The 12,446-nt window shown below is 40.9% G+C and overlaps 2 protein-coding genes across 4 annotated transcripts; one reads left to right on the top strand and one right to left on the bottom strand.

Moving 5' to 3' along the window:
• Positions 1 to 393: 393 nt before the first annotated feature.
• fkrp (fukutin related protein) lies at positions 394 to 4,099 on the top strand. Its single transcript, XM_067506401.1, has 2 exons — positions 394 to 771; positions 1,102 to 4,099. Exon 2 carries the CDS (start codon positions 1,224 to 1,226, stop codon positions 2,820 to 2,822), a length of 1,599 nt encoding a protein of 532 aa, XP_067362502.1. The 5' UTR covers positions 394 to 771; positions 1,102 to 1,223; the 3' UTR covers positions 2,823 to 4,099.
• Positions 4,100 to 4,224: 125 nt separating this feature from the next.
• slc1a5 (solute carrier family 1 member 5) lies at positions 4,225 to 12,170 on the bottom strand. 3 transcript variants are annotated; one of them, XM_067506402.1, is made up of 8 exons: positions 11,479 to 12,170; positions 8,321 to 8,363; positions 8,151 to 8,219; positions 7,871 to 8,037; positions 7,530 to 7,763; positions 7,135 to 7,329; positions 6,829 to 6,963; positions 4,225 to 6,724 (listed from the first exon to the last, which is right to left on the bottom strand). In XM_067506402.1, the coding sequence occupies exons 1-8, from the start codon at positions 12,003 to 12,005 to the stop codon at positions 6,508 to 6,510; spliced, it is 1,587 nt and encodes a 528-aa protein (XP_067362503.1). In that variant the 5' UTR covers positions 12,006 to 12,170; the 3' UTR covers positions 4,225 to 6,507. The 3 variants fall into 3 exon arrangements, with proteins under 3 accessions (XP_067362503.1, XP_067362505.1, XP_067362504.1); XM_067506404.1 differs by lacking the exon at positions 11,479 to 12,170 and adding an exon at positions 8,850 to 8,937; XM_067506403.1 differs by lacking the exon at positions 11,479 to 12,170 and adding an exon at positions 8,838 to 8,912.
• Positions 12,171 to 12,446: the final 276 nt, after the last annotated feature.

Genomic DNA, 12,446 nt, shown 5'->3' with positions numbered 1-12,446 from the left:
AGTCCTTGGACAGAAAGATCAAATACGTAGAAGAGTATCAAAATTACAATTAATTGAGATTATTTAAAAGCTAAGCATACAACGCTGCTGATTAACAAAAGGAAAAGAAAGCAATTATATTGGCAACAAATATTATTAACTAAACAGTTTTACCATTTTTTAAGGTATTAAAAGCCAAGCTTTTATTGTGTTTTATATCATTTGAGCGGCTCAGAGAGAGATGATCAGAGGGCATGTCCCATAATGAAGATATTGCAAGTAATAATAAAAACAAAGATGTTTAAAAATCCCAAAACGGTGTTTTTGAAATTCATAATTTCTACGTTTTTAACAATTATTCAAGTGTTAAATGTTTGTGGCAATTTTACTTTTATTCTGAAAAACGGAATCCGGAAGTTGTTTTGTTGTTACTGCGGGAAATGCAGAGGCAGGCATGAAAGCAATTAATTCGTGTTGTTGGCTTTCATGGTTGTGTAAGGCTGCATATTGTGAATTGTTGTTTGCTTTAAAGTTTGGATATTTTCTTAAAATGTTGAAGAGTCTATTCCAACCGCAAACGCACAACTGTTACTAACGATGCAGGTCGTTCTCGGTGTTTCCTGCCGATTCAGGCAGATTTGCTCCTCTGCTACCCGAGCTGCCTGAGAATGGACCACCAGGGAAACCGTAGTGCAACAAGGTTAACGTTGCTAAAGCGTTTGATAACATGGCACATGCATGATGTACGGGGATATGTATTGTAAAGAACAAAATGGATGCATCCATATTAAGGTGAGTTGTCATGAACATCACCAGCCCAGTTTCACTGATTGGTATTTCAGCTAGCCATGTTTTATTTCTTAAAGGAATCCTCCATAGATAGGATAGGATAGGCTGCCCTACTTTTACCTTTAACTTAACTGATTGTGGACAATTTGTGCATGGTCTGTTTTATAAATTCACTGTTTCTCTTTATCAAACCAATGTTTCTCTGTGCCATTGTAAAAGGAGCATAACATTGTACATTGCATTTAATGTTTTTTCATACAATAATGTACAGTAAGTATATAAGCTTAAAAATGCACTGGCTGCAATATTATTCATTGTTTCTGTCTTTCATAGGTTGTCCTGAACTCTCACTACTCTCTGCTGTTAAACTAATGGGGACCTAAGGCCTACCACTGGATTTCTTTATCGAAACCTGATTTCTCCTGACAGAAACTGAACAGTAAAAATTAGTTGCCATGCGTATCAGTTTCTGTCAGGGCCTGTTAACTGGTGCCATCATCCTCAACCTCCTCATTCTCTACTATGTGTCCCGGGCCCAGCAACAAATGATGGAGAAGAGGAAGGAACTAGGCAGGGGCACGAAGAGGGGTGCCCCACCAGTGTCCGTTCTCGGAGGAGGCCTTGGAGTACTTGTAGGAGGTGGAGAAGAACCTGGGGTAGTTGGAGCAGAGGGACACAGCCATGGCCCACGTGTGACTGTTCTTCTTCGTGAGTTTGAAAACTTTGAGAATTATGTCGGGGATGTGGCAAGTTCCTTCCTCCACCAGAGACCTGAGCTTCCTTTCCTGGCTGTGGCTGACACATCTCCTTACCCTCCCCTGGTACTTCCAGAGGGGGCTCGACTTCTCATACTTTCCCCCAGCCCAGACCAGCCCCCGCAGGCTCACAGGCCAGAGTTCCATGTCCAGACAGAGTTTGTGCTACTTGTGCCTGATGGTGTGGAGTTGGAGCACCCTCGGGCTATTGAGAGGCTGATCAGGGAGTTGGAAGGTGAGGGAGGAGGCCCTGTGAGGCTGGTAGCTGCACCTGTGCTGGCTCGCTCTGCTGTACAGTGCCTCCACCTGCGGGTTCATCTCAGAGAGTGGACTGCTACATATTCGCCAGCTGCATCCGGGAGCAGCGGAAGCGTGTGTACAGCTTTACAAGGAGATGCAGTCATCCTCATTCGCACCGAGGATCTTTTTAACCTCTCAGTTCCTTTAGGCCGCCCCCTCTTCTCCTCACTCTTCATCCAGACAGCCTTAAGAGGATGGAAGGTCAAGTTGCTGGAGAGCCCCTGTTTCTCTGCAAACCACCGCCCTCTGTTCAACTCTCCTCACAACCAGTGGAAGGCTGATACTCGAGTGAAGGACGCCACAGGGAAGCTCATGAAGAGCTTTGGTCTGAAGCATCTACTGCTGCCTGATGGGAAGGAACAGTGGTATGGCTGCAGTAAAGAGACACCTCGCTGCTTTGGCACTGTACAGGATGACACTCCAGACTACCTTTATTTGGATCGATGGACACCTCCATGCTGTCTGCGAGCACTCAGGGAGACCACCAAGTATGTTATCAATATCCTGGAAAGTTCAGGTGTGCGCTACTGGTTAGAGGGAGGGTCTCTGCTGGGTGCAGTCCGGCATCAAGACATCATTCCTTGGGATTACGATGTAGATCTGGGTATCTACCTGGAGGACGTACCCAACTGTGATCAATTGAAGAACTTGGACTCAGGCTCTCTTGTTGATGCCAATGGCTATGTATGGGAGCGTGCAGTGGAAGGAGACTTCTACAGAGTCCAGTACAGTGAGGCCAACCACCTGCATGTTGACTTGTGGCCTTTCTATCCACGTAACGGCATCATGACCAAAGACACATGGACGGAGCACAAACAAGATGTGGAGTTCCCAGAGCACTTCCTGCAGCCGCTGGTGCCCATGCCCTTTGCTGGCATTACTGCATATGGCCCCAACAACCACAGAGCCTTTCTGGAGCTCAAGTTTGGAGAGGGGGTGATTGAGAACCCCCAGTACCCCAACCCTGCAAAAAAGAGGTGGGACAGAACCAAATTATGAGACTCAAAAGCTCATTTATGTCATACTGTATTTGTTGGTGTAACAACACAGAAGATAGTGCCTCTGGAAGAAAAATTGTCTAAGAAACAATACCTGGAAACTAATGTGCCAAAATGGCTGCATTTGCTATTATGTTTACTACAGTACATCATCTGAAAACAGTGTAATTACATGCCTTGTCCATTTTCGTTTCTCCCAGTTATCAGTATGTGAATCTAGTTTTAGATAGCATTCAAAGATAGCTTAAAGTAGACTGTAGTAGACAGGTACAGGTAAATCTGCTGTGTTGTACAGAACACTACGAATATCACAGATCTAAGGATGATAAATACTTCATAATGACACTGACACTGCGCTCTTGCTAAGTGCTACTGTACAGCAGGGTTAAAGTCTAGTACAGATTTTAACTGGTAGTTAAGTTGGTGACTTTTATACATATTTTGATTGCATTGTATTGTTCTGCACTGATTCTCCAAGTTTTAAGTTTTGGATATTTAATGAATGAATGTGATGTAAATTTGATTTTTGCATTTGGTATGCAATAACTATAGTGTATAGAAATATGTACACATTCTTTTATCGGGCTTTAGTATTCACCAAAAAACTGAATATTTACTAGGTTTTTCAAATGCATATAAACAATTTGCTCAATGCGTACTAAGAACTCATTATTTATTGAATTAAATGAAACTTCAGTTCAGTAGATTCTACAAAGAAGCTTCTTAAAAAAAAACGTTACACATAAAACAACACACCAGCTCCTCTAAGTTCCACTTGATTCCATGTTACTTGTGTGTGGCATATCAGTGTCACTGCATTTCACATGCTGCTAAAATAAAATACAAATATGTCATTATTTTATTTATTTGTTGTGAATTTATTTGTTAATTTGTTGTAAATCCATTGTAAGGAGAGAAAATGTATAAGAGCTGGTACAATTGTTAACCACTAGGTGGCAGAGTGAACCTAATAATTCATCACTGTGCACCATGTTGTGTTGAATTATTTTATTGGAGCCTAGGGGAGTGGGGAACAGGACAAACTGGTACGTGGCATTACTGGAATGCAGTTTGCTTGTTCGTCGCAAACAAGTTAGAAATTCGTAATTACCAATAAGTATTTGTGACCTGTTGATCCTGCACATATTCCTTAGGTGTTTACATTCCTCTTGTCATTAGATAGCACTGTTCATATATGGTAGTTAAATGAGCATGTACACCACAAACAGGCCACATGCTATTATTTTTAATGCCACCACAGTGTGGCATATGTATGTAATATGATATAGCCATAAGTGTGTATTTTCAGTGGCGGATTGTGGCATTTGCAACTAGTCATTCCAGTAGGTTTAAACACAGGAAGAGCCAAAAATAATGAAATAAAACACAACCACTGACACAAATAATTGAAAAAGGCCCTTTATTTCAAAAAAATCTATAGACAGTACATTCTGCATTCTATAACCAGGAATATTCTTTGAAGCGTAGCCCCACCATAGTAAAACACCTACAATGTGCGTATGAGCAGCACTATAACAGACATGAAGTAAGGAATGATCACATCTTAACCTTACACCAAAAAAAAAAGAAAAAACAGAAGCATGGCAGCTTAAGCCATACTTAATGTTATAGCAATCTCTTAGGACAGATAAGACTTCAGTAATAATGAGACATCAGGCTTGCAATGATTTTGCATTTGTCCATCATTGGAAATGCTGCAAAAAGTCTGAAAAAAAAAATTAAAGCTTATATAGAATAGACTGACATATAAAATATCGTATGTACCGTAAATAGCGCATGCCCATGTCATTTGGTAGAGTTCTAAACAAGTAGAGTTGATTTGGATGGAAGAGTTAAACATAGTGCAACTTTTTCATTTTAAAAGAGTGTAAAACTCTATGGTACAACCACATCAACTCATATCATCACTGCTAAACTACATGCTCCAAAGTCTGGAAAAGAGATCACCGGATGTAAGCACTTTAACACCATCTAGATTGTTACCAGCAATTTAAAAAATAGGATCAAAACAAGTATTTCGAAAAAAAACACCTACAATAAAGTAGGTATTATCTGATGAAACTACAAAAATGTCAAAACATTGGCTAAACCTTATTTGGATTAGAGAAATAAATATGATTTATTATACATAGCCCATAAAATTAGTACTTCATGTAATGACCATTATAGCCAAAACTTAAATAGGTTACATTGAGACATGTTATAATCCTGACACTTGTGTTTTAGGTGTCCAGGCCTCAGTCTACTGCTGCTATTCCAAAAAAAAAAAAAAGAAAAGGAGTTTTCCTCATAGAAGGAATATTGATACTTCAAAAACCACAGTCACATCCCATACACTTCTTTACAACAACCTGGCTTTGTTACACTCTGTGCTTTAAAACCCATTTGTTCCTTAAAATGCTAGGACCTACACAATAAAATGAAAATGCACATCTCCCTGGAAATGTTATTCAGTGTCATCAGAAGTTCATCGGTCTCCTTTCTGTTTGCTGAGTTGGTGTGATTTTTGGTCTCAGAGTATTAAGAAGCAGTTGGAAGACAAATGTACAAGGAAAAAGGTAAACCTGAGGTTTTTTGCCTGCCATAACATTTTTATATCCCCCTGAAGAGGCAGAATTGCTTAGAGGTCCATCTGAGGGTGTCTCCATGCAAGAAGACATATATTTTAAGTCATTCAGCTTTGGGACACGGAGATTATTTCATTTGGTGGACATTGGAGTAAAACTATAATATGTAGAAAAGGTTTTCCAGCACTAAAGAAAGCAAATGGAATACCTACAGGTACAATAATAAACTAATAAAAGCCTCCAACCACAATTGGAAAATATACATTTAAAAAAAAAAAAAAAAAAGCTGGTGAAGGTTCTCATTCATCATCACAGCCATTTTCATGTAAAGTATATAGAAGATAATTAAACTAGGTTTTCTTAAACTTTAGATGTGACAAATTTAATAAATAAAAATGGCCATAATTTATTAAATTTATATCCAATGTATGTTAATATTTAAAATCATACAAAAAGGTTCTTACTGGTTATTTTCCTAATCGAACTTTTAGCTTAACACAAAAGGGGAAACAAAAAAAGGTTGACAATAATAAAATGTTTTGAAGGATTCCAACTGGAGAGTAATTAAACAAAAAATTTAAAAGATCTGATCTTCAGCAACTTCTAAAGTGGGAAATTATCATATTCTCCCTTAGGAAATTATAGTTTACTCTGTAGGAGTAAATACATCCAACTTTAATTTAAACATTTATTATGCATTTGTCAGGTTAGATTTGACACTGTCAAATTGTCACGAGAAACGTCTGACTTAAATACTGATGAGGACAGTTCATAATGGGTCAACACAGCAGCCCAATTAATATATGATACTGTCCCAAAAAAGAACGAAATTTAAAAAATAAAACAAACAACAGAAAAAACCTCACTGTCACATCACTTTCCACTACATTTTCATTTCCCTTTCCACCCCGAAAAAGTGTGGAGGACAGATATGTGTTCTTTGCATTGCAGTTTGTATGTCTGTCCTCTGTCCTTGTACCCTTCCATTCAGAGTAGGGGAAAAAAAAAATAAGGGAAGACAGGATTTGAACCCCAGCTTGTAGCTTGCTAGATTGTCTAATGAGTCAAGGGTCCAGGATGATTGATTGAAAGCTGAATTTACATGACAGACTCTTTTTCACCAGCTAGTGCCGTCTTTGCACCCTCCGTACTGTCCCTCGCACCTCGCTTCTCAAGAAGCGGCGATGAGTCCCCCTCCTGCTTGACCTCAGTAAGCTTCACATCGTCCTGTTTGGCTGTGCGGTCAACGAAGAACTGCAAGAGCCCAGCTCCAAAAGCATCGCCCTCTACATTCAGCACTGTGCAGGTACGATCACTAAAGGCAGAATGAACAAATAAGAAAACTATTGTAATAAACCAAATTGGACATTATGTGTGGACAGTAATGCGGTCTGCATAATACTGAGCTCGTCTACTCACACAAGCCAGTCAACAGCCAAGATGAGAGAGATATCTTTGGTTGGCAGTCCTATTGCTTCCAGGATGATAGCTAGGGTCAGCACACCACCAGCAGGTATACCTGCTGCTCCAACACTGGATGCTGTCGCTGTCACACTAACACATCAGGGAGGAAGATGGCACAGTTAGACACAGATAAGCAGACACAATTTCACATGTTACATTCTACATCAACTATATTCGTATTCAACTTCAACCTGATGAATGAGCTACTTGCACAATTGCATAGCATTCAAATTCTTTATCTTTAATTGCAGATGTCCTTACAGGATGGTTATGACTTGGATGAAGTTCAGGGAAATACTGTTGAGCTGAGCGATGAAAACAGCAGCCACACACTGGAAAAGAGCAGCCCCATCCATATTGACAGTCGCTCCAATGGGCAGGATAAAACGGCTGATGTGCTTGGACACGCCGTTATTTTCCTCCACGCACTTCATCATCAGGGGCAGGGTGGCAGAGCTGAGAAAGAGGAAACGTGCGAGTGTATCAAGGCAAGAGATATGTGAACGTGTGTTTGAGGAGAAAGGAGTATGTGTGTTTAAGTACAAGAAAACCTCAGTTTTCCATATTTAACAACCACAGAGAGCAAACAAGTGTGTGTGTGTGTGTGTGTGTGTGTGTGACAGAGATTCAGAACTAAGGAGCAGTGAGTTAGTTACCTGGAGCTTGTTCCAAAGGCTGTTGCCAGAGCCGTGAATATCCCCCAGAGAAATGTGTATGGGTTTCTCCTTGTAATTATAAAGTAGATGGCAGGCAGCACGAGAAAGCCATGGATGGCATGTCCAATAATACAGCAGGCTATATATTTCCCCAGGCTGGCAAACAGTTTGCCAACGTCATCCATCTCAACAATCTTGCCAGCTACAAGAAACATGATACCAAATGGTGCATACCTGGAGGGAGAGAGGAAGTGCAGGAAAGACGATCCAGATCAGAACATGGTTTTAGAATACAGCACAAAAATATTCAGTGATCAAACACATTCAATAGTTTTTCTTACCACATGATCCAGGAAACCAGAACCATGGTGGCCTCGTTGAAAGAGTTGAAGAACTTGATGAGGATCTCTCCTTCTTCTCCAAGCTTCCTTAAAGCCACACCAAACACAATGGCAAACACTACCAGGCCAAGAATATTCATGCCATCCTGGTCTATTCCAAAAGGCACCTAGGGGCACAGATATACCCATGAAGAACACAACCAGCACACATGTAGGGGCTCACTTTTTGTTGTACCATTCGTTTTTTCGTGTGGAAAACTGGGGCATTTGCTTTGCTCACCTTCTCCACTGAGACGTTGGGGTTTCCATCTGTGCCGTTTTTGGTTATCAGCTTGTAGCTAGTTGCATACTGGATGTGAAAAAAAAAAGATTGTTAGTTTAGATCCAGCTTATCCCAGTATTTATGTTGCAAAACCTACAATCATACATAATTGAGGTTCCAATACTCACTGATTGAAAGGCAGCAGACACCAGATTGGAGGGGAAGATGTTTCTGTGAAGAAAAAAAAGAAAAATACTTTCAGCTCCTGTGATCTGCATACACCAGATGTTTGGAAAAACTAAAAAAAAAAGTGAAAAAGACACTGCTGTAATTGTAAGGAAACATGACATTTTGGAATTGTTTGATTCTTTTTCCATCCTTACACAGAACAGAATAAAACAACCATGAATACTTATAAGAATCGGTATACAGAGCAAAAAGGGAGTTCACGGTTATTTCTGATGGCCTGGACTGAACGTAAGGTTCAAATAAATCACATCACAGCCCTTCTTTATTGCCAGTTGCTTCTTTCAGACATATATCTACAACCACTGGTGCTGCAGCAGCTATGATCTCTGAATAATAGTCGTAGTTCAGATAAAAATCACAAGGTTCTGATCATGTCAAAATAGCTAAGAGAATTTAACTTGTTATCCCCTTTTTACGCTGTATACCCTTTTTCACAAACCTGTGTATTCAACATACTCTTATACTTGCAATGGATTTGGAGTAATAAGGCATTAACTTCCCAAGCCTTTTCTGAACATTCAGCCCCTTTCATTGGAACCATAGTGCATCAGGATTAAACATCATGTGACTGTGTGATAGGGCAGCCTGCAAATGCCAGATCACTGACTTGATTATGGCTAAGCTGCAAAAAAAATTAAAAATAAAAAGGAGAGGCTGCTGAGCTTTGAAGTCAATGCTACAATTATTCATTTGTATATTCAAATACTGTACATTCATACTATGCAAATATTTTAAAATGATGGATATGAGTAGAAAAAGGAAATCTTGGCATTATTTAGTCAGTTCAGTATTATGTGGAGACTGAGTGATTGGGGCCTCATAATTTAACAGCTTTATTTGTTTTGTATTATTGACACTTATTTGCTGTAACATATACATGTTTATGGGGTTCACTTGTAGTGGTCCAGCTCTGTTCAGTGTTCAGGAGGCACCTGTGTACCTGACATTCCTAAACACATCACATTAGCTAACAATAACACACAACTACTAACATAGTCCTTTTAAGATATTTGGAGAGCTTGTTTTAAGGTAACTCATTGTAGTTTTTGTATGGTTTTCCCACATCAAGCAAGGCTAGGAGAGGGTGCTGCATGCTATCCAAACCCTTCTGGGAAGAACACACGCCTTTTGGCTATGTATTGTATAGAAACATGACAGCACCACCAAAGAAATGCAGTGAATGCTATGACACCTGGAGCACATGGTACTGTCACACGCAGTTAAGTGGGTGTGTTTCTTTTATGACAGGCAGCTGATTGATTAGGGCTCACTGTTGTGACGTCTGTCCAGCGATTTATTACACCTCCTCGATACACTATGAGAATAGACAGGTGTATGTGGGATAGGAAATGTTTAGTTTCTTACTCAACAATGGTTCTTCTTGGGATGGAGAAAACATTTTGTTTTCAAAAACAATAACAGTGTATTCTTTAAAAATGCTAGTAGGTCATGTGAAGGGAAAACTGTACTGGAAGATCTCAAATTACAATTTGTTCTTTGGTTTTCAATTGGCTGGTACAAACCCTAATGCTGACTTTTGATGAGAGAGAAATATATCACACAACATTTTAACATTCCAGAATATCTACTTGGCAGCATATTACCTAGCCCGTTTTGACCTTGGCAAAAGAATAAAAATAAAAAAATAAATTACAACCTGCGATCCAGTACAAGTACGAGCGATAAAAGGTAAACACTGTATTTGGCCACTAAATCCACAGACGTGTGTGCTTTAAAGTGGGAAGATAAACAAAGTGCAGGAGATAAGAACTGTCAACAAGGACATGCAGAGTGGCTAGAGTCAGTAAAATGGATGCTACGCTGCTCTGTAATTTTAGACTTTCCAGTGGTGTTCTGTGTGTACGCGTGCACGTGACTGAGTGCATGCATGTTAAATTGGATGGTGGCAGATGGACAATACACAGAGCATGTGTCTGTGAAGAAGGCTATTTACGCTTTGATGAGCAGTCCCCCACCGTCTTTGTTGTCAAAACTAACTAGGACAAGAACTGAGAGGGCTCACTCTAATGAGACACAGGTTTTTGCCTGCTGCCTAGTTATTGGGATACTGTGGAAACTGTGTGTGTGTGTGTGTCCTGCTGTTGAACTAATCTGGCTCATGGCAGTGCGTAGTCTTCCCAGCTAGATCACGCTGCCAGATGAGCATGGACGAACTGACTGGGGTTGGGAAATTCTGGCTTTTGCAGTACACAGATCCATAATTCATAGAAATGACTCCCAAGAATTTTCAGGCAAAATTATGCAATGAGCTATTTGATACTTAATGAGAAAAATGAAGACACGTTTAAAGTCAAAACAACATATATAAGCAGACAGTCTACTTTTTTTTTTTTTACAACTTTCAAACTAAATAACTTTATAAGGAGCCAATACAAGACCAACGGAAAAGACAATGTGGAACCTGTATTGCGTTTCTAAATTTGAACATCTGTTACGTTTCTGAGTCAATTGTTTGCTCTGCTTTATTCCTCAGTAGATAAGGTGGCACATCCTGTGATATCCACGAGTATGACAATAAGATTACGCAAGGTTTTTTTTGGACAAAACTTCCACCTGATCAGTATTACAAGAAACGGAAAAGATGCGTTCACTGGATACATTTAGACCAACCCTGTGTAGAATTTCTGATGTAACGATCGGGGCAGTCCTTAAACAGGAAGAGCTGACTTTTAGCGCCCAAATGATAAATGAGGGACCCCGCACTCTCCCTCTTCCCCTCTCATACACGTGGGTGAAAAGACCCCACTTTTGGTAAAGCCGGAAAAACAAACCTAGTTTGGGGGGGGGGGGAGGGAGGGGTGTGCGGGTGGCAGTACGATGCGAGGACAGATGATGCAACTGCGTCTGGTCGTTACTCAGCCACACACACATAAATCTAGCTGGCGGCAAAAAAATACAAATAGCGTCCTGTATGCTTAAGTCAACGCTCCCCGGCAGCTACTAAGTCATTTGACACCGGAATCGACCCACATGCTTGGTGTATGTTTAACCCAGGCATGGAGTGGCTTAATAGATGTTCGTACGAAACTACACATAGAAACTTCCGTGTGTTGAGGCTGGAAGTGGTTTGACTCACCTGATCAGATCTAAGAAGGAGTCTATCACTTCTTTAGAGGCTGGCACGTTGTCATCTTCAAAAGTTGGGCTGCTGTCGATTTCCACCGACCCCGGGTTTAAGATGAAAGCCATGACAACCCCGATAGACGAGGCGATCAACGTGGTGACCAAGAAGAAGAGCATAGCCCAGCCGCCAAGTTTTCCCAGGGCTTTGGGGTCGATGCTGGCCGCCCCGGAAACCAGGCTGCACACCACCAGGGGGATGATGATCATCTTCAACAGTCGGATGAGCAGCTCACCGGGGAAGCCGATGTAAATAATCTGGGTCTTCGTCAGCGCCACGTTGCGCACACCAAGTCCAATGAAGACACCGACGAGGACCCCGGCCACGGTGAGAATCACCAGCAGGTTGGCTTTCACGACCCTCTTCACCCGCTCCGAAAGCGACTTGGGGCTGCTATGCTTTGTGCCGTTGTCCGGCGAATCAGCGAGGTGCGCCTCGCCGTTGGATGTCTTCCCCATCTCCATGTCTATCTTTTCAGCCATTGTGCGCCTTAAATGTTTACCTGAGACTTACCCGGAAAAAATAAATACTTGTCTCAAAATATGCTCTTACAATGAATCAAGTAACTTTACAGACCCCTGACTTAAACTATGGGCTTCCCCTCCACAACAGGACGCTCTCCGCTTGACGTTAACGCTTCTTATCAGACCAGAAGAGGAAAACCCGCCCTGGGACCCATGACGATGAGGGCGTGTAAAAGGATGTGAAACGCTGCGTTCACGTTACGTCAGCAGTTATTAAACCCAATCTGGTTGTTGGTACAAACTGAAAAGCAGTGTCTTACGAAGTAAGTACAGTTTAAAAAGGAAAAAGAACAGGTAAAGCATTTCCAAAACATTTTTTGCGGAAATAGCTGAAACGAAATGTCGCTTCTTTATATACTGGTTAGGGAAACATAAAAGCCATCAAAACTTCAAATTGAT

Source organism: Channa argus, chromosome 6 (assembly GCF_033026475.1).
Source record: "Channa argus isolate prfri chromosome 6, Channa argus male v1.0, whole genome shotgun sequence".
NCBI classification, from domain to species: domain Eukaryota; kingdom Metazoa; phylum Chordata; class Actinopteri; order Anabantiformes; family Channidae; genus Channa; species Channa argus.
The sequence above is the reverse complement of the archived record's forward strand: the minus strand, read 5'-3'. Positions and strand labels throughout refer to the sequence as shown.